This window comes from Medicago sativa, chromosome 8 (assembly GCF_051527215.1).
Source record: "Medicago sativa cultivar Bolivia chromosome 8, Bolivia_mono, whole genome shotgun sequence".
In the NCBI taxonomy this organism is placed as follows: Eukaryota; Viridiplantae; Streptophyta; class Magnoliopsida; order Fabales; family Fabaceae; genus Medicago; species Medicago sativa.
Window position 1 is genome coordinate 9,603,082 of NC_140756.1, and position 23,423 is coordinate 9,626,504.

At 32.8% G+C, this 23,423-nt stretch overlaps 2 protein-coding genes across 2 annotated transcripts; one reads left to right on the forward strand and one right to left on the reverse strand.

Moving 5' to 3' along the window:
- The first annotated feature begins 10,863 nt into the window (after nt 1–10,863).
- LOC146896766 (GTP cyclohydrolase 1-like) lies at nt 10,864–14,144 on the forward strand. Its single transcript, XM_085738413.1, has 2 exons — nt 10,864–11,452; nt 12,383–14,144. The coding sequence occupies exons 1-2, from the start codon at nt 11,242–11,244 to the stop codon at nt 13,576–13,578; spliced, it is 1,407 nt and encodes a 468-aa protein (XP_085594539.1). The 5' UTR covers nt 10,864–11,241; the 3' UTR covers nt 13,579–14,144.
- Nucleotides 14,145–15,284: 1,140 nt separating this feature from the next.
- Nucleotides 15,285–22,033, reverse strand: LOC146896767 (1-deoxy-D-xylulose-5-phosphate reductoisomerase, chloroplastic-like). The gene is made up of 12 exons (XM_085738412.1): nt 21,868–22,033; nt 18,909–19,096; nt 18,425–18,511; nt 17,777–17,902; nt 17,606–17,668; nt 16,988–17,137; nt 16,838–16,905; nt 16,608–16,719; nt 16,376–16,480; nt 16,150–16,271; nt 15,799–15,945; nt 15,285–15,704 (listed from the first exon to the last, which is right to left on the reverse strand). The coding sequence occupies exons 1-12, from the start codon at nt 21,956–21,958 to the stop codon at nt 15,551–15,553; spliced, it is 1,413 nt and encodes a 470-aa protein (XP_085594538.1). The 5' UTR covers nt 21,959–22,033; the 3' UTR covers nt 15,285–15,550.
- Between the last annotated feature and the right edge of the window lie 1,390 nt (nt 22,034–23,423).

The window sequence follows — 23,423 nt, forward strand, 5'->3', positions numbered from 1 at the left end:
ATGGAGATTGAGAATAAATAGTCATCTTATAATGGTTGTTTAAGATATTATTAATAATGACATTAAATGGATTGAATATTTTTAATTTTTTGTGACGGCAACAAGTTTGTTAGACATTCTTAGAAAAAAGATTTTTTTACTACAAATCGAAGAAGCCCGCGGAAAACTTAGGTACAATTCTTTTGGTGCTTTTGGTATGGTTCTTAACTAAAACTACAAAAAATTTCTCTGAGAAAATTATGAATTTAAGAAAATCAAAGTGAATTTAGTTAAGAACCATACGAAAAGCACTTAAGAAATTGTACCTAAATTTTTTTCTAAATTTAATAGGTGCATTAGTTACTTTCAAATAGAACCATTTTTTTTAAGGAAATAGAACCGTTTTTATTGGCACCGAAAAAAAATAAGATTATTTTGTTAATGTCGGATACGTAAATTAATATTGACTATTTTTATTGGACTAAAAAGTATACCACAATTAGTTTATCAAGAAAACGTCGAGTTGTTTTTCTATTTTATTTCTTTTTCTTTGTGTCAACTTCGTATCTCTCTATCAAATCAAAATGGCCCCAAAGATCGAGTTGGTTTCTGATGTATCCCCTTCCAAAGAAAGTTGGAATATCGGGGTTCGAATAGTTCGTCTTTGGTTTGTGAGAATCCGTACATTAATATGTACTTTAAATGAGTTTTTTTTGTCTACAAAAAAATGCAGGTCAACACATCAATACATTCAATAGAAAATATCTTAACTAAAGTTTTGAGATTTTATTTTAGTTTCGTAATAATTTTAAATACAATATTTTTATTTTAGTGGCTAAGTTTACAAAAATTTGTGTCAAAAAAAAAAGTTTCCATTTTTTTTAGGTTTCCTTAACAAGGATGAGACATGTACTTGATTTTCATGTTCGGTTTAGTAGTAGTAGTAGTAGTAGTAGTAGTAATAATAATAATAATAATAATAATAATAATAGTTTTGTTACAAATAATAATAATATCTATAGTGGTAAAAATATACTTTGTTGGTCAATGACGATAAAGAAAACGGAATTGATGCCATATAATCGAAACATATCATAATGTTAATTTCAATTGATTGTTTTGACCAATTTGCTAAAAAAAACGTAATCATATGCTTTATAACAAAAACAAAACATTAATATGTATTGCTTAATGGCTAAGATATGAACTCAAATATGATTGGTCAAGTTAAATGTTGTTATTTTACAAAATTATCTGTAAAATATACTATAAATTAAATCTATTGGCTAACGGTTTCTTCGCATCACGGCTTCAGATCTCCATTTGTCTTTCTTTCTATTTCGTTTCTTTTCCTATACGTCTTCTTCATTTCTCCTTTTACAATCCAAATGGCTCCGACATCAATTTTGTTTCCGATATATCCCATTCGAAAGAAAATTAGAATATCATGGTTCGAGTCGTTCGACTTTGGTTTGTGATAGATTTGAACAAGGAAAATCTGCCTTAATCATTGGAAATGGTTTTAATGGAAAATAAGGTTGTTTGACACCATTTTGTTATCTTTTTATATCCGTTTTTGTAGTAGATCGTTTTTTTTGTTCGTCTGTTTGTTTATTTTTATAATTTTTTGGCTCAATCGAATATGATATCACGTTGGTTGGTTTTTTTAGATATTTTTCGTTTAAATTTGTAGTAACAATGTAATTTCTTTATCCGCTCAAAAGAAGAAGAAAAATTAGATGCAAGTAAGCATTTGAATCATAAAATGTTATTTTCTCAATGATCATAAATGTTAAACTAAGTAAGCTAATTCAAATGTTTGCTCCAATCAAGTGTGATACCTTTATGCCAAACGAGATAACACCTTGGATATATATTTTTATTCACAATATCACATTTTCTTTTTCGGTGGTACAATATCGCATTGAATGCTGGACTAATTAAATTCAAATTCAAATTATATGAAAATAATTAATGGAGAGTAATTAAAATAATTGAGTATCATATTTTAATGGTGTTAGTCAAACATACGAAGACAATTGAATGCGAAAGAATTCATCATTTCCACCGACATATTAGTTTTAAATATTTTAAATATTAATCATGCTGTGGAAATCAAACGTTCACTGAAATAATTTTTGAATTCAAATACTCCTATAATCTTGCATTAAATCAAAATCAAACATTCAATAGGAGTATCTATGTATTCAATGCAATTATTTTCTATATATAAGGTACGTTGTTTGATGAAAACTAAAAATCACAAACTTCTGGCTTCTTTTTTTTTGTTAAAAATCTCCACCTCTTTATATTTTTTATTTCTTAATTTCATTATTCTCATTCTTTTTTTTTTGAAGGAATTATTCTCATTCTTTATTATTATTATTATTCAAATTAATGCATCCTTATTGCTGTAATGTTTGGTTTTTATTTTTCCATCATAGATTTAGGCATAAAAAAGATGTATAGAGCTTAGTGTTGTGTTGTTAGTAGTGTGCTAGAGAAATAATTCAATATTTTAATACGACCGAATATCCTCAATTATACCATTATGATTTTTTTTGGTCAAGTACCATTATGATTTTTTATTTCTTTTATTTTTAAAAGAATTCAACACTTGAATTAAATTTATTTATGTTAAAATAGATTGAAGTGTAGTGTGTATTTAATTATAAAGGATGATGGTTGTGATTCAAGCATCTCATTGGAGAGGAGAATATACATTTAACATAAGAGGGAAGTGGAGTGTAATTCAAGCTTCTCTTAGGGGAGGGGAGTGTAATTTACTCTAATTTTTATTTTGTATTAATAGAAACTTGCAAATGAATAGAAATATATCAGTGTATATTTTAACATAAGAGGAGAGAGAAGTGTAATTCAAGCTTCTCTTAGAGACGAAGAGTGTAAATTCACTCTAATTTTTTTCTTCGTATTAATAAAAACTAATGAATGAAGATAAATATATAAGAGAATTAGAAGCAGTTTAAATGGTATTATTGTGATACAAACATTTTAAATAAGTTATCAAATCGTAATATTTTTAATAAATATTAATTTTAATGTGTATTCTCCTTAATGAGTAATGAGGTTTTTCAAATAAGTGATCTCATCGTAATATATAAGAAAATAAAATTAACGAGGATGTTCTCCTTACCATCAAATTTTAATAATTATAATTATAAGAATAAATAAAAAAATCAATTTTGTATACCTATAATATTTTTTGACAAGTTTGTATAACTATGATTATACTTGAATGGATTAAACTGATAAGTATTATTAAAATACAAAGGGAAAACCAATCCATTTCATTTTATCTAAGGTTAATATAATTTGTTGATTTGTCTATAACATCCAAGATCTGTCTTTTTACCACTACACCAAACGTTTACAAATGTATTACATTAATATTAATATTTATTTGTTGATTTTAATTTTTTTTTATGATGATTCTTATGAATGTGTATTTCTACGGGCGGATGCACCATATGGTTTGGTGTAACTATAGTCACTCCAAATTTTTCCTAAAAATATACTTACATGTGAAAGATGTCTATGAGAAAGAAATGCTAGAAGAAGTTGACTACGATTTTGTTCCAATTAATCATTGTTAGGGTTACAAATGGACATGAGTTATTAAAATTAGTTCAAATAAAACTACTAAAACTTTAATTTCATTGGACAAATTTTTAGCCACACAAAGCAAATAGTCCTGGATTCGCTCATATGTGTTTGTGTTGAATTATATAATTACAACTCTATCTCTCCAACTAAGCACCTCAAGTTATTTTTACAAAATGAGTCCCCTAATAACTTAATATGAGAGAGAGAGAGAGAGAGAGAGAGAGAGAGAGAGAGAGAGAGAGAGAGAGAGAGAGAGAGAGAGAGAGAGAGAGAGAGAGAGAGAGATCTTCCATAGCAACTATTCTATATAAGCTTTCAATTATTTGATTCCACGGTGAGAGTGTCTATTTGACCCAGAGAAAAATAGCTAGAACATCACTATTAGGGATGCTCTATATAATCTAATTGGAATAAGTGATATTTAAATGCATGCAAACTAAGTGTAGAATTGCAAGTATAAAAAATTGGTCAAACCATTTGTGATTATATATACTTGGTGTTGTTATACTCACTTTTGCATCTACGCCTACATAGGTCGGTTTTCACGGTTATCTATTACCCGATGCAATCAAGTTTTACCGGGTTGGATCAAAAAATAATTACATATTACTTTTAAAAAAAGTTCTTAAAATTATATATAATTAAATGAAATTCTACATTATAAAAATTTCAAGACTTAGACTAAATTCTACCGTTTAAAATTTGAACACTTGAATTTAGTTGAAACACTTTGAATCTCTATGACATGGACCGAGTATATAATAGTGTGAATATTAGGTTAGTGCCTACACGAAACACGTTATATAGCTCAAGTACAATGTTAAATGAGCAAGGGTGGATACATCATCATTTGGATGCGGTAAAAAATCGAAAGGGTCCCTACGTATTTGTGAACAGTGTGGGTAAAGAAGGTAGTTCATGAGAGTATGACCTGTTTTAGAACATGGAATAAAGGCACCCTTTCTTGAAAATATATGGAAATAGTTGACGATATGATTAGGAGGAAGATTAATTTTATATGCCAACAAGAAACTAAGTGGATGGGTGAAAAGGAGAAATAATTAGATAGTTCTAGATTTAAGTATTAGTACATTGAAAAAGTTAGATCGAGAAATAGTGTAGGCATTATTGTGGATAAGGAATGGAAAAAGAATATTTTGGATGTAAAGAGGATAGGAAATTTGATTGTAGCCCACAAATTTGTAGTTGAATAAGACATCTTTATTTTTTTTTTGGAAAGGAAATAAGACATCTTTAATGTTATAATTTGTTTACGCACCTTAGGTAGGGTTGGAAGAATATCCTAAACTAAAATTTTGGAATGATTTGAAAGGCTTAATTCAAGATATACCACAAGGAAAACATGTTTCTTTTAGGAGTGGATCTAAATGGGCATGTATGGAGTGTTTGACAAGTTTTGAAGGCGTGAATGGATGTCAATGGGTATCCATGGGTACGGGTAGTATGATATCCGTCCCCACCCCGTTGGATAAATATGGTACCCGTACCCGTCCCCATACCCGTGCGGGTATTTCTAAACGGGTAATCCACTGGTATTTAGATACCTACGGATATTCGCGGGTACCCATGGATATTTGATTTTTGATTTTACAAAGAAAATACTTTTTTAATTACTACAAACTTTGACTTTTAAACATCCATGCATAACATATTTCTTTCAAATTTCATAATTCATACCAAAATCCAAAAGCAACCGTTGAAATAAAATCAAAATATCCAAAATAAAAGCATAAAAACCTCCACATAAAAATCCAAATAAATTGCCATAACAATGATATTTGAAATAAAATCTCATAACATTCACTAACAATGTCATTCACCACTTATGTCAATGTCACCATGCATATCTTCCAAGATTGAGTTAAATTTAAAGTTCACAAACTCTTTAATATATATTTTTTATTAACGGGTACGGATACCCGCGGGCACGGCTATCATCAAATCCGTGTCCGTGTCCATAAAGTAACGGGTAGTTAAATACCCATTTATTATACCTGCGGGTATCCGTTTAGCTACCTGCCCCGTGCCCATGACGGATTTTATCCGCGGATACCCGCGGGCACGGATTTTTTTGCCACCCTTGTATAGCCTTGGAGAGATAAATGCATAAGGTAAGATCATCCTAGATTTTTTGTTGTCTTTTAATCTTACTTTAGGAAAAGAAAATAGAATCTTATTACATACAAGGGTGAAATGTCATGTTCTCGGATAGATTTATTTCTTATTAGGAATTCGGACATAAAGATTTGTTTGAATTTAAAGTTTTATCTCGAGAGAGTTTGACTATCCAACTTATAGTATTTGGTTATGGATGTAAGGGTTAAGAGAAGAGTTGTGAGGAGATGCCACGGTTGTGGTACAAGGATAATATGGTGGCATTTAAAGAATGAAAAACAAAGTGTTTTTTACAAACAAAATAAATTAAAGGAAGGTTATGTGAAGATACAAAGAAGCGAAAATGATATGTGGAACAAGATGACATATGAGATTAGAAAATTAGCAAAAGAAACACTAGGAGAATTAATAGATTTTGGACCTAGCTACGAGTAAATAATCTTGGTAGAACCAAAGTGTTCAAATTAAAATGAGAATCAAAAGAGAATGTTTTAAAGTGTGGTATAGGTGTAAAAGTATAAATATTAAGGAAAATTATAACAGAGCTAAGAAAGGATCCAAGAAGGCATTGAACGCGGCAAAAACACAAGCTTTTGATGGGTTATACCAATCCTTACACATCAAGGAGGGAGAAAAGTTTATATATATATATTCTTGCTATTAGAATCCAAATCTAATCTAATTGAACATAAACCATGTTATTTTTAGAGGTTTTAGGTTTAAGAGATTAGGGTTCAAAAGTGCATAATTTTTTAAAGATGAGAATTCAAAAGTGCGTATTTATTTTTAAAAACAGAGGACCAAAATTTCTATTTTTTTGTGTTTTGTAAAGTTAGGGGGACTAGATTGCTATTTTTTCTATGGGGCGAAAATCACAACTATTTAAAAGTTAAGAAGGCAAAAGTGCATTTAAGTCTTTTTTTTAAGTGAAAGAAACCATAGATTAAAGCTAAAACCATTTTGGGCCAAAGATTCATAAGCCAATTTGAAGAAAGGATCCCAACAACTACAACAAAGAATTGAAAAGCAAAACAGCAACAACATGACTTAAATCGTCCATATCGTAAAGCTTACAATCCCATCAAACAAAGCCCACTGAAGATGGTGATATGGTTTGTAGATATGAAGATGCTTCACTCTAAACCTTTAACGGGTTATGAAGTAATACAAACCGAGAAAAACCCGCATTCACAAAATAAACAAAACTCGGATTGAAAAAGGGTATACTAAATTAAATGAACAAGCAAATATGTGGCCAACAACCCCTAGAAGAACGAACAATAAGTATAACCCATATGCGAGAAACACCACACCTAGAAACACCACAATGAACCTAGATGCGAGATACATCACACCTAAAAAGTGAAAAAATTGAATAACACTAACACGATATGTTCTCACACAAAAATTGAGTGTGAACCAACCAACATACACAAATATGTGTAGAGAACATACAAATCAACAAATGACATTGTCACACAATGAGACATCATCATAACATTAGACGAGCGACTCAAATTGGGATTTGATGGTGACACAACCCTAACGGTCGATCACACCGGCATAAAGTCATGGTTACACCGGTGATAAGCGATTTAAATTTTTGGTGGAGAGTGGTAGTGGGAGACGGTGAAGTGTGCTTGAATAAATTAACTTTCAATAAATTTAATATAAAATAATAATTTTTATCGAAATTTTATAAGTACTTAATTCCCCGTACTTAGCACGGGTATCATACTAGAAACATGTCTCCACTGAGATATGCTTTGTTAGTGTTGTCTCCACTTTGCACTTCTCTTTGCGTACTTCTTTGTTGTTGTTTTTGAAGCAACACAAGTCAAATCTTGCTTGGAATTATGGGATGACAATTTTAGCATCGGGGTGCATATGACATAGACGAGGCAATTATTTTTATAAAAGTTTCTTAGACAAATAATTTATTTCAAATGGTTACGAGATCAGTTATCTTTCATTTTCTCAAAATGAAAAGCTCATGCAAAGGAAGTGGAGAGAAACTACTCATGTTATTGTTGAAGATGTGAAGAAAAACAAGATACTTCGCTAATAAAAAATAGGGATAAGAGTGATACATTTGAAGACTATTACACATTAAGAAATTTAGCACATTCCAACCTTGATGACAAGGTTGTTTTCGAGGTGTGTTTTTTAGGATATAGTAAAGGCTGATTAGAGTAGTTTAAGTATAGTTAAGAGGTACTTTTTTTAGGATATAGTAAAGAACAAACTAAGAGTTACTAACTCTACGATACCATTCAGTATTTTCCACACTTTTTAGGATGATATGTTTAAATATCAAGGATTCTCATATAAAGCTAATATTTTTCTCTCTCTTCAACGTGCACGCATAAGCATGCAATGGTGTTAATATTAATTTCGTGACTTTACATTTAATATGCAGATCTGCGTATCGGTGACGATGACTTGAAGAACTGTGTTTGATTGAAATTGAAATGTCGCTTCAGAAAACGGACGGTCGCTTATTGACTTCAAATCTACGCCTGTGCCAAACGCCGCGGACATGACAACTTTCATAAACAAGCTTATCGTTGATGAGCTAAATTACAACGAGATGAGCTGGAAAAGACACACGCCGATATGTTACCGATGTTGGTCGATGAACAAATGTGTGCATGACAAGATCATGGAGTCGGTTGGTTACGACGACGGTGGTTTCTTTTTCAACAATGTCGGCCGCCGTTAGATCGAAGGTGTTAATTGTATTGAATGCCGCATCCGGCGGTATAGCAACTTTTCTATTACCAGGTGGAAGAACCGCGCACTTGACGGCGACGGTCCCTATTGAGATTAATGAGGCATCATCGCTTAAGATGGAAACGGATAGTCCTAGGGTAGACTGGTGCGTGCCGCAAAAGTTGATAATTTGGGATGAGGCTCCAATGATGCACCGATGGTGTTTTGAGGCGATTGACCGATCAATACGTGATATCATGTCCAAGAATGATCCCCTAAACGAGTTTAGACCTTTTGGTGGAATGACGGTAGTTTTAGGTGGTGATTTCGGGCGGATATTACTGTTGTCCGAAAAGGAACGAGGCGGGATATTGTTGATGCCTCAATAATACATCAAAGATATGGGCTTATTGTAATGTGTTGAGGCTTCTTGTTAATATGAGATTGGGTGCATCTTCGGTACTGCGGAAGCGGGAAGAAATTGCTAATTTTGGCAAGTGGATACTCTCAATTGGAGACGACAACGACGCTTTAGATGAGAATGGTGAAATCAAGGTAGAAATTCCCGATGATTTGCTCATATCGGACACAACAAATCCGTTGATGTCACTTATAGACTTTGTGTATCCCGATTTGAATGATAACCTTGGTGACCCATTATTTTTCCAAGAAAGGGGAATACTCGCACCAACTCTTGATTCGGTTGAGCATGTTAACGAATATATGATGTCAACCGATTCCAGGTGAAGAGAAAGAGTATTTAAGCTCGATTGTTTGTCGATCGGGTGAAAATTCGATGTCTAGAGCGAGTGGTTCACGGCGGAATTTCTTAATGGTATTAAGAGCTTTGGAATTCTAAATCACCGGTTGAAACTAAGGGTGGGATGTCCGGTTATGCCGATGAGAAACATCGATCGGGTCAATGGATTGTGTCATGGTACGAGGCCGACAGTTACACATCTAGGGAAGAGCACGATAGCCGCTACCGTAATTACAGAAAAAGGGCGGTACCGGGGTATTCATTCCCGGGATGAATCTTATTCCGAGTGATCCGGGACTACCCTTCAAATTCGGGCGCATGCAATTTCCATTGAAGCTTTGTTTTGCATTGACAATAAATAAAAGTCGGGGTCAATCTTTATCTCGAGTGGGAGTTTATCTTCCTAAGCCGGTGTTCACGCATGGACAACTCTATGTCGCCGTCTCTCGAGTTACTTCTAGAAAAGGTTTGAAGTTTGGTCATCTTGGATGAAGATAATAATGTTTGCAAGGAGATCACAAATGTTGTGTGTCGTGAAGTTTTTCAAAAAGTATGATCATTGGTTATGTTTTAGAATTGTTGTTGCTATAATTTAGAAAACTAAAGTTGTGTATTGTTTGGAAGTCGTTTTTTTTTTTAATTTCTTTGTAAGGCGTCTTGGTCATTACGGACATGCAATTTCTATATAAGCGGATCCTTACGCCATTGACTTTTAAGTTTTAATTGATGCACTTTTCGGGTATAACAAGACGCGAAACTTTCTTTTTTACATCGTTGTTACCCTAAAATACAATATTTACATTAGATCATTGATTTTGTAAAAAATATAAACAAATAACAATCGACGTTTCGCCGCCCAAACTATATTTATACACACCCGTAAAAAAATTAACATTTGCATTCACAAACTATGTGTATACATCCGACAATCGACTATTATATAAAAAAATACAAATTTTTTAGTTTTTATGATTAATAAAATACATTATGTCAACAAATAATAATATACGGTACGTCGGCGTATTTTTGCAAAAATATTACATATGCTAAGTTTAACAATGAGTACATCTTATACGACAAATAATTAGTATAAGTATAAATCCAAATACTTTAATCGTTATGTGCAATGTTTAGATATTTCAAAATATATACAAAATTAAGATGATATTTTTTTCCATATCAAATTTAAATTATAACCACACTTATAACTTTAAGATAACATAATATAAAATCTATACATTTGATCAAAAAGTTTTTTATTTCCGTGCTTGGCACGGTCACTATACTAGTAATGATAAATCACATTTTACTCTTTCATGTGTGATTCTTGATTTCAATTTCATGCTGTCAACAAGAACCCACAATCACATAATTGAAGATTGGGAATCATTGTTTCTTGATTGGACAGTCCAGATTCAATCCAAATATTTTAAATAGTTAAATAAATAAATAAATATACAAATATTCTAAATTGTCTGATCAAAATCAAACGATCTAGATTATTTTAAATGCATGACTACTAGCTTTTATTGACTACAATGAATGAGTTTAGTAAATTACACATTCAATTATATATTCGTTAATGTACGGTGTGATTGGTTCCTGAATTAATCTTTTTACACATTTAAGTCCCTTTTTTTGATGTCAAAATTATGAGGACATTTTAGTGTTGGAAAATTAGGGATGCTCTATTGAGATAGAGCATATCTATGTGGCCGACAATAACATCCTCCCCACAAATGCCATAATCTTCTTCTTTTATGGATTCTGGGGTCCTCTTTTACTATTATTCTGATTCTTAGAATACATTACAGAGAAACCTTAGGATCCACACATTCCAACATCAACCTTAATCCAATGTTCGTTATGTTTTTTTAATATGTGATTTACGTGTGTTCATGTTTTTGATTCATTTTATGTTGTTCTGAGAATTTTTTCTATCACCCTTTTGGACCCTTTATTGGAAAGTTTGATACTTTCTGCAAATCTGGGTCAATCTTAATTTTTGCTATTTTTTGGGTGTGATTTCAATGGGGTGTTTTGATGAGGTGTGTTACAATGGTGAGCTTGAAAATGGAGTGAGTTTGTTTGGGTGTAGTGAGGTTGAAGATGAGGCTAATAAAGCTGCTATTGAAGATGCTGTGAGGATTCTTTTGTTGGGTCTTGGTGAAGATATTAATAGGGAAGGTCTTAGGAAGACACCACATCGTGTTGCAAAGGCTCTACGTGAAGGAACTAGAGGTTGAACACTAATGATTTTTGTTTGGTCTTTTGAAGTTTGTAGTAAATATGATTTGATATATGAATCATTGTAGTTTTGTTGATGTTTCTCTTATGAGATATGTTTAGTTAACAACTTAGCATATTAGTTATTTGTTTAAAAATTTGGTATAAGATTTCTTTCAAGTAGTTGGATTGTAATGTTTTGAATTAAGCATTGATGTTTTTTTTTTAATGGGAGTTATACTTTGTCAACTTTATCTAGAGATTAATGAGTTGGACAGAAATATAGTATATGATTAGAACATTATGGTTTCGTTTGATCCATGTAGCTGACCCCACTTAGTGGGATAAGGCTTGGTTGTTGTTGTATAGTTTTTCAACTTTCCTGCGGAATAGAATTGTGTATGGTTCAATATCTAAATTGGATAGGAAGTTGTTCATGTTAGTGGGATGTATATAGGTACTACTTATTAATCTTTTAACCATTTTAGGGAAGTTTGAATATTTTAAATTGAGATGAAAAATTTGATTGTAGTCAAGGAAATTCGTGTGATTTATTGGATAATCATAGTATGTGATTAGTGCATGGAGAGATGTTCTGAGGAAACTAGTCATTTGTTCTTCTTCTTTACGAAAATATTCGATCAACAGGGTAGTTCAATCTAATCAATGCTGTTGCTAGACGCATTTCTTTTTGTACCCTGTGTTGAGCATTGGCTCTTAATGTTAAGTGAGCAGTTCGATCGATGTATTTAAGTGAGAGATAAAGAGGAATGGTTTAGCATCCGATTTCTTTCTCTTGTTTCTGTTTCTTTGTTTTTTGCCTAACATATCAGCCCAATAATTATTATTCTCTTCCAATAATTTGCTCTCTTGTTTTGCGTGTTTGATTCACATAGTTTCTTGCATACTATTGTTGCTAATCTTGAAGCAATGAACCTTTTCCAGGTTATAGACAAAAGGTGAAGGACATTGTTGAAGGTGCTTTATTTCCTGAAGCTGGCATAGATAATAATAAAATCGGTCATGCTGGCGGTGCAGGCGGACTTGTGATTGTCCGAGACATTGACCTCTATTCCTACTGTGAATCTTGTTTGCTACCTTTCCAAGTCAAATGTCATGTCGGTTACGTCCCTTCTGGCCAAAGAGTTGTTGGATTAAGCAAGCTCTCTCGTGTCGCTGAAGTATTTGCTAAACGACTTCAAGAGCCTCAGCGTCTGGCAGACGAAGTGTGTTCAGCTTTACAACAGGGAATTCAACCAGCAGGGGTTGCCGTTGTACTTCAGTGTACACATATTCACTTTCCTGACATAGAAACAATCTTTCTAGAATCAAGCCTAAAAGGTGGGGTGAAGATACATGTTTCGTCAGGTTCCGGCGTCTTTGAAAACAAAAACGCAGACATATGGGCTGATTTCTTTTATCTTATTAAATCTAGAGGCATTGATATGGAAAATATTCATGCTCGGGGATTGCCTGACCAATGCTGGTGTCCATCTCTCTCCACTCTTTCCACCAAAGTTTCCTCCAAAACGGGACCTATCAATCCGGCAATGATCACCGCAGTATTTTCAATTCTAAAATCTTTGGGAGAAGATTCAGTTAGGAAGGAGCTTGCAGGGACTCCTAATCGTTTCGTGAAATGGCTGTTGAACTTCCAAAGCATTGACAGGGATGTGAAGCTGAATGGCTCCATCTGTGGCGGGATAAAACCTTTGAATGCTGCTGGCGAGGTGGTAAATAATGATAAACAAATATACACCGAGTTGAACTTGCCGTTTTGGTCACAATGTGAGCATCATATACTTCCATTTCACGGCGTTGTTCACGTAGGATATTTCCTTTCAGAAGGATTCAGTCCAATTGGAAAATCACTTTTACAGTCAATAGTGCATTTTTATGGTTTCAAGCTCCAAGTTCAGGAAAGGCTTACAAAGCAAATAGCAGAAACCATATCACCACTTTTAGGTGGAAATGTAATAGTAGTTGTAGAGGCAAGTCACACATGCATGATTTCTAGGGGAATTGAAAAGTTTGGAAGCAGTACAGCTACCATTGCTGTGTTAGGATGCTTTTCAACTGACATTGCTTCTAGGACCTTATTCTTGCAAAGTATTGCAAATGCTACATCTTCTGGAGGGTGATTATAATTCTTCTTGGATTGGATCACATTTGCAATGATTTATTGCATTCATTCTCTGCAATTTTTGAAGGTTTTATAACCACCAATGCAGCAGTCTACACACACATCGATAAAGTCAGAAGACATCTTTTCACATATAAAATCATTACATTTTGAAGTCCAATTCTACTTACCTCCCGATTAATCTCTGCATTACCATGACTCCTTTTCCTGAGAACCGGAGTGTTGAGTAAAAAAAAAAATCCACCAAGTTTTTGTTTTGGTGACACGGGCTTTTGCACCAAGTTTTGTCTTCTCACCTTATATTTGATCATCACATACTCTAAACCACCTCAGAAAAAGTCGGGGTCACTTTATCAAGATTTACATGATGGCAATCTCTCGTATTAGTCGGTCCTCAAAAAAATTCCCTATTTAATTTACGAAGGTTGGTACTTGTTTTGATTGTTTTGTTGATGTGTTTGCAAATGTTTGACTGCCATGGAAATGGAATGATTTAATGGATTTCCATAGCTTCTACCAGTTTTGAATTGATGGTTATATTAAGCGTGATAACTCTTTTACTTACATGTTGCTTCTCCTTTATAGTCTTCTTCTCTATAGCAATAATTTAGATTTTGAACTCATGTTGTATGCTTGTGCATCCTATTGGAATTTAGAATGAGAAATCAGTTGATTGAAAGTTTAGTAGTTTGTTGATTGGAGAAGAATGGCTATAGAAATAACTGAGGGATAATTTTATTATAAGAGAAAAAAAAAGAACACAGTAAACGAGTATGAGAGCAGATGAGAAGAGCTTGCTTCTATAGCTCTGATGATGACCATTTATAAGCAAATCTATTGACCTAATGTGTGTTGGAGAATCATAGTTATGGGATTTTACATATTTATTACTTTATAGGTCCATCCTTATTCATAATTTTCCACATTATGTCTAGAAATTTCAAGTTCAACTGTTTCTGCATTGTTGTTTCTGGACATTTCCCTTTCGTAAAAGTGTGTCATTATTGATTTTCGATTGCGGTAATTAGGGATTTTAGCTACTGCTGTATTTCCAATAGGCTTTGTTTGTGAGTTTGGAGGGGAAGGGATGGGAGAGTTTTGGGAAAAAAGCAAGTGGAAGGAATAAAAGACTTTCAGAGGGGATGGCTTTGGAGGATTCATTTTTCTCCGTAGCACAAAACCTCTCACATTTGCGAGGAGGATTTTGGAGAGTTTATATGAATTATGCAAATTCAATATATGTTGTTATAATATTCTTAAAATTAAAAAGATATTAGACATAAGCATTAATTTATTATTCTTTAAAAAATACTCTTTCAAAAACTCTGAAATATTTCTTTATTTTTTTCTACATTACTCACCCTCCAATGCCCTCCCTTCCCCTCCAAACTTTAAAACAAAGTTATAGGATTTTGACTCATTGAGCTGGTTATGAGCCTGAATCACGGTTGATTTTCAAAACTTGTTAACAAAAATGTTTTCGCTAAGGTTCGAACTCATGCTCTACTCTTTAGATGGCCAAGATGCTTACCGGACGTTAACAATGGGCATATGCATGCGACTTTATGCATGTTTGAAATCATTGAGTTTGACGAATTTGATGTGATACTACGATTTTTTGTAGCACTAAAGTATAGTCTTGTCAAAATCAAAGTGATATATCGTAATTCAGTTAAATTCACCATCAATCTAAACATGCACTTGTTTGTTCAAATTCATCCGGTCAACAATTTCATATAATTCTTCTCAAGAGAAATTTATAACATCTTCGAGTGGAAGAACTACATATTGGATGACATTATCATCTCAAAATATGATAGTATGCTTTAAATTAAATTAAGAGCTTTTATTGAAACCCTTTTTAACACATATATATTGCTACCCTTTACATTATATACAAACAAAATTTATGAACATAAACAAAATATGCTAGTGGGTTGCCAACACTTGACCACACAGCTACATGAGATTCAAACACTTAAAGCTTTTTGCAAACCGGCAGCATATTGTCTTGCCCATTGATCATAGTGAAGAATTTCTTCAAGTGTAGGAGATGTTACCAATTCTTTTTGATGTTCATTACATGTTAGCTCTGCAATCTTGAAAATATCTAGATAGCTAATCCTGATGAGAGAAAATTAGTTTATCAGAATCAACAAAAATGCAGTAGAATTCTCAAAGCATAATTGCTAAGGAAAGTAACTAAGATTATACTTACTTTTCTGCAACAAACAGTTCGACAGCTATCTCGTTTGCGGCACTAAGAACTCCGGTCATGGTGCCTCCAGCACGTCCGGCAGCATAGCAAAGATTCACTGATGGAAACTTCTTAGTGTCTGGAGCTTGAAATGTTAGAGAACCATACCTGATCCATCAGAATATATTTAAATAAAACTGTGAATAAGTTGAACAATTTGCAAAAGTCTGCCACTAACAGTCTTACAAGTGCTTATGTCAGAAGATAAGCTCAAATAAGTCAATCTAGCTATGATTATTCCTTTTGTTTCTCAGTGATTTAAGCCATCTACGAAAGAGTAAAAAAATATGAAACAAGGAGAATTGATTGTACTTGGTAAGATCAAGGCGAGGCCATGTAATTTCAGTACAATAGACTCTTTCTGGCCATGACAAAGTATAAAGGAGTGGCAACCGCATGTCAGGTAATCCCAACTGTGCAATAACAGAAGAATCCTGCAAATAACAATAACAAAAATATCATTTTGTAATAAATCTCTATATTAATTTGTATATTAAGTAACAGCATTGAACACATTGTATTGTAAAAAAGGTTAAACCTGTGTTTCAACTAATGAATGTATGATAGATTGTGGATGAATAACAATCTCAATATCATCATATTCTGCTCCAAACAAGTAATGTGCTTCAATTACTTCTAAACCCTGCCATGAAGAGGAAAAAATAAAAACATTTTATATAACTAAGAACATACCATTAAGTAGATTTGCAAGAAAACATGTTTTCATCAAAAAAAAACATTGATTGTATTTGTAGTATGAACTAAGTTACCTTATTGAAAAGGGTAGCAGAATCTATAGTTATCTTTCTTCCCAAACTCCAAATGGGATGCTTTAATGCATCCTTAAGCTTAATGTCTTTCATCTTTTCAGCAGGCCACTCTCTGTCAATGATACCGACCATATTAGCATTTGTCGATTGATAATTCAGGTCAATTATGTAGATTCTAGAAGCTTCATTTTGTACACTTCCAATACTGTTTTTGAACTACTTTGCCATACCTGAAAGCACCTCCAGAACCAGTTAATTGGATTTTTCTTAGTGCACCCTTTGGCAAACCTTGGATACACTGTGAAGAGAAAAATCCATAAGCATCAGTGATCAATTAAAAACAGCAAGAGTTTATGCATATGATGATGGACTTAGAATACCTGAAAAATTGCAGAATGTTCTGAATCAGCAGGAAGAATTTTGATGTTATTTTTGTGAGCAAGAGGAAGAACAAAAGCGCCTCCAGCAATCATTGTCTCTTTGTTAGCTAATGCTATGTCTTTCCCTGCTTCAATCGCCGCAACTGTTGGCTGTAGAAAATAATAACAATAGGATGCATCATTATGCTAAGTTATATCCAATAAACTTCTTTTAGTTCTAGAGTTTTAACCTCTTGTATCATATAAATATGTTACATAAATCACCATGAGCATGTAGTCATGAACATATATACCTTGATTAGTACATATCACATGATTATTATCTAGCTTGAGAATGATATTGTAATTGTAAATACAGTTGTGTTATTTAAAAAACAAAAATTGTACAACTTTTGCTACTACAATCTAAGTGACTACGTACACGTTCTTGGTTAATGAAGTTAAGTTAATGAGTTTTGACGTCTGGTATATCCATTAATCATCTGCTGAACGTAAATTATGTAATTAACCTTCTCTTTGAACTGCGTTAACTACATAAACTTGTAGCAAAAGTATTGTAAACTTAGCCATATTGGTTACATATGAGGATAGAGTGAAAGAGACATAATCTGAAGTTACCTTCAATCCTGCACAACCAACTATTCCTGTAACTACTGTGGCCGCATCAGGGTGACGAGCAACCTGAAAGAAAAAATTAATACTGCTCAGAAAAGGAAAAAACAATGTTGCCTCCATAAGCTAATCATATACGTATATAATATCTAACATGAGACAGATGATGATTTTCACCTCAATGACTCCTTGCTCCTCAGGGATGATTTCAGGTTTGTGATCAATACCAGCCAAAGCCTCTTTGAGTTCATCAATTTTAGACTCGTCTCTAAGAGCTACTAACTCAGGCTTAAATATCCTTACCTGCACAATATTAAAACCTATGAAAATGAGATATACTTGAAACCGACGTAGTACCAACACCTCAGATTTAAGATATGTATGGTATCCAACATGTGTCAGTGTCCGACATGACACTAACACATTACATTGAGTTATTTCACTTTCTTAAATGACTACTTATGTCGACGTTTTAGTAACATGTTCGATATTCGTGCTTGTATCAGTGTTTCATAGCTCAAAGGTTTGAGATTGATTTATAGAGAGAAATCAACCATAAAGGTAACTTTGGTTTTTAACAACATATAAATCCTTTTCATATCCTAGTATTGATTCACAGATTATGAAGAAATGCAAAGTGAAAGATGGAACAAATACTTGCTCAAAAACAATCTGTTGAACCTAAGTTATCCTTAAGAGCTTATAGAAATAAGTTGAAAATAGCTTATGGAAATGTAATAAAAAGTGTAGGAAAAATTTAAACATTCAGTCTTATGTGATAAGGTTTATTACATGTTTGGAGTAAGGTAATTGACTAATTGTTACCTGTTCAGCAAGAAGAGTAACATTTGAACCAGCTGCAAGCCCCACAACTCTAAATCTTTCTGGAAACTCTGCCACTATATTAAGTGTCTGCAAATTTAAGTAAAAGGAATTTTCAAACAAATATAAAAATTCTTTCATTTCAAACATTTGGAAATAGAAGATACCAGAGAACTTAGAGTGTTCATTTTCATAGAATTCAGGAAATGAAAATTAGATAAATTATGTAAAATCTTTGATTATTCATATGGTATATTTAACTTTATTCAACTTTTTAGAATCAAAATTTTGTTATTTTCTATGAAAAACTTCTATTTTTGGTTTCCTTCGGGCACAAGTCAGTAAGACTTTCTTTTTTTAATCTTGTAAAATAACATATAAAGTGGACCAACATTTTTTTTACTAAAATAACACATTGTTGATAGAGAAATTGACATAAAAGGAAAAGAAAATGTGATGTTTGTTAATAATTTTCTGAAAATTAAACCTGAGTTCCAATTGAACCAGTTGAGCCTAAGACAGAAATGGGTTTTGGTCCATCCCATGTTTTAAAATCACTAGGCTGAGGAATAGCTGTTCCTGGCCAAGCTGGTGGTGGTGAGTGTGCTGCAGAGCAATAAACTCTTCTCTTTACTACTTTTGTGTCACCCTCTTTTCTCTTCAATGCAAAGCTACCTGATCAAACAATTATCAAACTCAACTTAACTACAAGTCAACTAATACAGACAAAATTATAATAATAGGACGAAAAATAATTTGAACTATAGCTAACTAAATTACAAACTATGCACAAATTGGCAATATTATATTGTATATATTTTTAAGGGTATTATATTGTATATTTTTTCTCAAATTTTAAGGTCAAGTGCATCTAAAGGTCCTTTAAGTTTTTCGTTTTTCCCAAAGTGGTCCTTTAAGTTTCAAAAGTCCCAAACAAGTCCTTTTAGTTTTTGAATCGTTTCAAACAAGTCCTATTGTAGATAGCATAGTTGGTAATTGCTTCCTTGAACTCATCTTTGGTACCAAATCGGCTCCTAACACCCACTTAAAATTAGTCATCTTTTTAGGTATGGCAAATGGTGGATAATGTTCTTTGTTGCTATCATCTGAATCATCACCATCATCCTCTAAAATGACTTGTTTGAAACGATTCAAAAACTAAAAGGACTTGTTTGAGACTTTTGAAACTTAAAGACTTGTTTGGGACTTTTGAAACTTAAAGGATTACTTTGGGAAAAACGAAAAACTTAAAGGACCTTTAGATGCATTTGACCTAATTTTAACTATATATTATGCCCTTTTTATACTCTATAAAATCATCTTCTTTCGTCAACGAGTGTTCGCAAGAGCGTGAGTTCAACTCTCATTGTTTGTGTTAGGACCTTGTTAGCGGGTATGTAAATATCATCATTAGCATTCTCTGAATTTTAATCCCTACTTTGTCTTTAGTGTGCCATGAAATCCGACTCATCTAAACTATTTTTCTTAAAAAAGTATATATATCTTCTTTTTGGAAAATGATAGAATGCACGACAAAATTTATCGTCAAATTTATACGAATAACTTTATCGTCGTTAATTAGTTTTTATCTCTTAAAATTTTGACCCAAAATGATAAATGTCACCCCTCCTGGATTTTTCTTATGATAAATCACAGAAAACACTTTTTCATGCGGTGGTGTTTATCCAAATAACTCATGCATGTGTATTATAACCGAGACGGTGCATTATCTACTCGTATTTCTTTGGTAACAATATTTTTTTAATATATACTACATACAAAAACACTCAAAAGTATATATAGGCATAAAATAAGCTAGAAGGAAGTCATTAATAAAGCAAATAACCATAAAATGAACATGTCGTGCCGTTTCGTGTGTTGAATCCGTCGTGCTATATAGCGGCACTCTTTTCTAACTTCATTTTTCATATCTGTTTCCAATTCTATTTTGATTGTTGTAAACCATGAACGACGCTTTTTCATATATTTTTTGGTTAAATATTATATTTACTAAGGCCTTGTTTGGTAGAGGTGAAATAGAGACGAGAGAAAGAGGAACGAGAGAGTTAGCGAGAGAAACACACAATCTCTTCGTTTGGTACGGCGCGAGAAATTGAAGAGAGAGACTAAATTTGTGTGGGACCCACTCAAATTTGAGTCTCCCCAACTATGCGAAGAAAGTGGCGAAGAGAGCATGAATTTTTGGCTATTCCAACTTTGCCCCTATCTTCAACAATTGTGGTTGTGTTTCAAACCGTGCTCTGCTACCAACACAACACAGCTTTGAGATTGAAAATAAAATTGCAGTGGTGGACGTTGCTATTTCACTTTAGATTGTGAAAAAATCAATCAATTTCCAAATTGTTTGAGTGAAATTTAAAATTAAAAACAACCAATTTGTTGTTGGATAAAATTAAATGAAAAGGATGGTCTTGGTGGTAGGGTGGAAAGAGATTCACTGACGAGAGATGCAGCGGGAAGGTGGGGGGTGGTTGGTTCATGATAGAAGCTCATGAGTTTTTTTAACAGTTGTGAAGTTTTTTTGTTGACTAATATTAATTTTGCTTAAGGGTATTTTTGTACTTTTTAATATAATCAACACTTCTCTCTTCTCTATTTCTCTCATTTCTCTTTTATACCAAACAATCCATCAAATCTACTCTATTTCTCACCTTTTTCTCTCTTCACAAACTCTCTCTTACCTACTTCTCTCTTCACAACTTCTCTTCTAAACCAAACACACCATAAAAGATGTTTCCTCGTATAACTTTAACATACACATCATCACGTACCATAAGTTTATAAAAATCTTGCATCTTGTATCCGTACTCAGGTAGCATATCTCTATCCATGCAGCTTATAGGAAGAAGTATAACTTATTTTTAATTTCATAGCTACGTACAATACACTCTATGTAAATAAATCATAAATAAAAAATGGTAGTGGATAACAAATTAATCACTTACTTTCTCAAAAAAAAAAAAAATTAATCACTTACTTCTTTTAAAAAAAATAATTAATCTCTTACTTTTTATATAAACCTTTTTCTCTATTTCCTCCTAAAAAAGGATACCTTCGTTAGTTATTAATATTTTTTTCCTGTGATGTTATGATAATATTGATGATTGGAAAAAAGAATAATATAGGTAATTATAATCCATTTAATTCAATAAAATAATTTGTAACACAGGTTATGGTAAAATAATAATAACTTATAAGCAAGGAAGTTAAGACAAATATATGTTACAGAAAAGAGGAAGCTCTTATCATGAATATTATCATTTTTATGACCGGATAATAATAACTTATAATGATTATTTTATTTTTATTTTTATTATTATGATTATCATTATTATTCATTTATCAACCATATACCTCTCCAAAAAAAAAAAATATATCAACCATATATGTACGTGCATGATGAGACAAAGACAGGAGAGAAGAACCTGGAAGTTTTGTGGGGGTGATAACTGGGTTGATGATATCAGAGAAAAATGAGGGCTTCACTTGAGCTGGGGAGGGCAAATTCAAAGCCATGATCAGCGAATTAGCCAAATGAAAAAAACTTTGATCAACGAATTAATTAGTTGAATCAACCACTCGATGAACACTGACAACAAAATGAACCAATGAGAGTATTTATAAGCAATCAATTATGTACCTAGACAGAAATATTAAAAGGTGACAAATTAAGTGAAAAAATAATTGCCACAATTTATATGTGTGGTCTTTGAAATGATAAGGATAATATTATTGCACACCTTTTGGGAAATTTTTTGTTAATTAAGGTTCTTATTTATTGGTACACTTTTTTCTTTTTGAAAGTATTTATTGGTACACTTGTTTCGTTTCTATGAACCCAACAAAAATGGATAATGGAACCAAGATCTAGAAGTAACCGTAAATTGGGTCCCAATGAATAACCGGTACTCGTTGTTAGATCCTTATAAACCAAAAAATGAAGATTAGGTCTTTTGAAATAATGAAACTTCCACTTCCATAATGCTAGTTGATTGATATTAACCACACAACAAATACTGAAGGCAACGTTTTGAAAGTATATTATTGTTTTCTTGTGCATAATTTATGTGGTCCCCAAATTTATATGACTTTGCTCATAGATATATGTTTGAAAATTGAAATCAAATGTTTTTTTTTTCAAATAATATGATACTATATATTGTGTTAATTATGTGAAGTTCTAGGGCCTAGGAGATAAGTATGTATTCACGTATCAGCTTTGAGGGGGTGCCACAAAATGCCAAATAATCATGATAAATTGGCGCCAATACCTCACCACTTCGTTCTTGTATGTTTTCTTTTTTTCTTTCCCCTTTTTCATTTACTATTAGTATATTAATTAATATTAACGAGAAACAAGAAAGAATTGTTACTTTTTAAAGTGAATTTTGAGAAAGCCTATGATTCTATAGATTGGGGTTATTTGGATGCGGTGATGTTGAAGATGGAGTTTCCGACTCTTTGACAGAAATGGATTAATGAATGCATTGGGAAGGCCTTAGCTTCGGTATTGGTTAACGGGTCTCCTGCCGAGGAGTTCTATTTGGAGAGGGGATTGAGGCAAGGCGACCCTCTCTCTCCCTTCTTATTTCTTCGTCGCAAAGGGGTTTCAAGTTTTGATGAAATCTTTGTCGGTTAATCATCTTTTCTTGGTTATAAGGTGGGTGGTAGTGATCGGTGGTGGTTTCTCATCTTCAATTTGCGAGATGATACTTTAATCTTAGGCGAAAAATCTTGGGCGAACAATCGAGCTATGTGTGTCGTTCTTGTGTTGTTTGAAGCCCGTCTGCGTTGAAGGTAAATTTTTCTAAAAGCCGGTTGGTTGGGGTGAATGTCACCGATTCTTGATTAGCGAAGGTTTGCTTTGGTCTGAATTGTTAGGTTGGCTCTCTATCCTTTGTGTATCTCGGCTTGCCTATAGGAGGTAATGCGAGACGTTTGACTTTTTGGGAACCGTTGCTTAACCGCATTAAATCTAGAA

What these genes read in the sequence shown, in the direction of transcription:
- LOC146896766 (XM_085738413.1), top strand. Translation starts at nt 11,242, where the DNA reads ATGGGGTGTTTTGATGAGGTGTGTTACAATGGTGAGCTTGAAAATGGA. An exon ending in TCTACGTGAAGGAACTAGAG is followed by an intron (nt 11,453 to 12,382) that starts GTTGAACACTAA and finishes AACCTTTTCCAG; the next exon opens with GTTATAGACAAAAGGTGAAG.
- LOC146896767 (XM_085738412.1), bottom strand. Translation starts at nt 21,958, where the DNA reads ATGGCTTTGAATTTGCCCTCCCCAGCTCAAGTGAAGCCCTCATTTTTC. An exon ending in AGGAGCAAGGAGTCATTGAG is followed by an intron (nt 17,669 to 17,776) that starts GTGAAAATCATC and finishes TTTTTCTTTCAG; the next exon opens with GTTGCTCGTCACCCTGATGC. An exon ending in GGTTCTGGAGGTGCTTTCAG is followed by an intron (nt 16,720 to 16,837) that starts GTATGGCAAAGT and finishes TATCATTGACAG; the next exon opens with AGAGTGGCCTGCTGAAAAGA.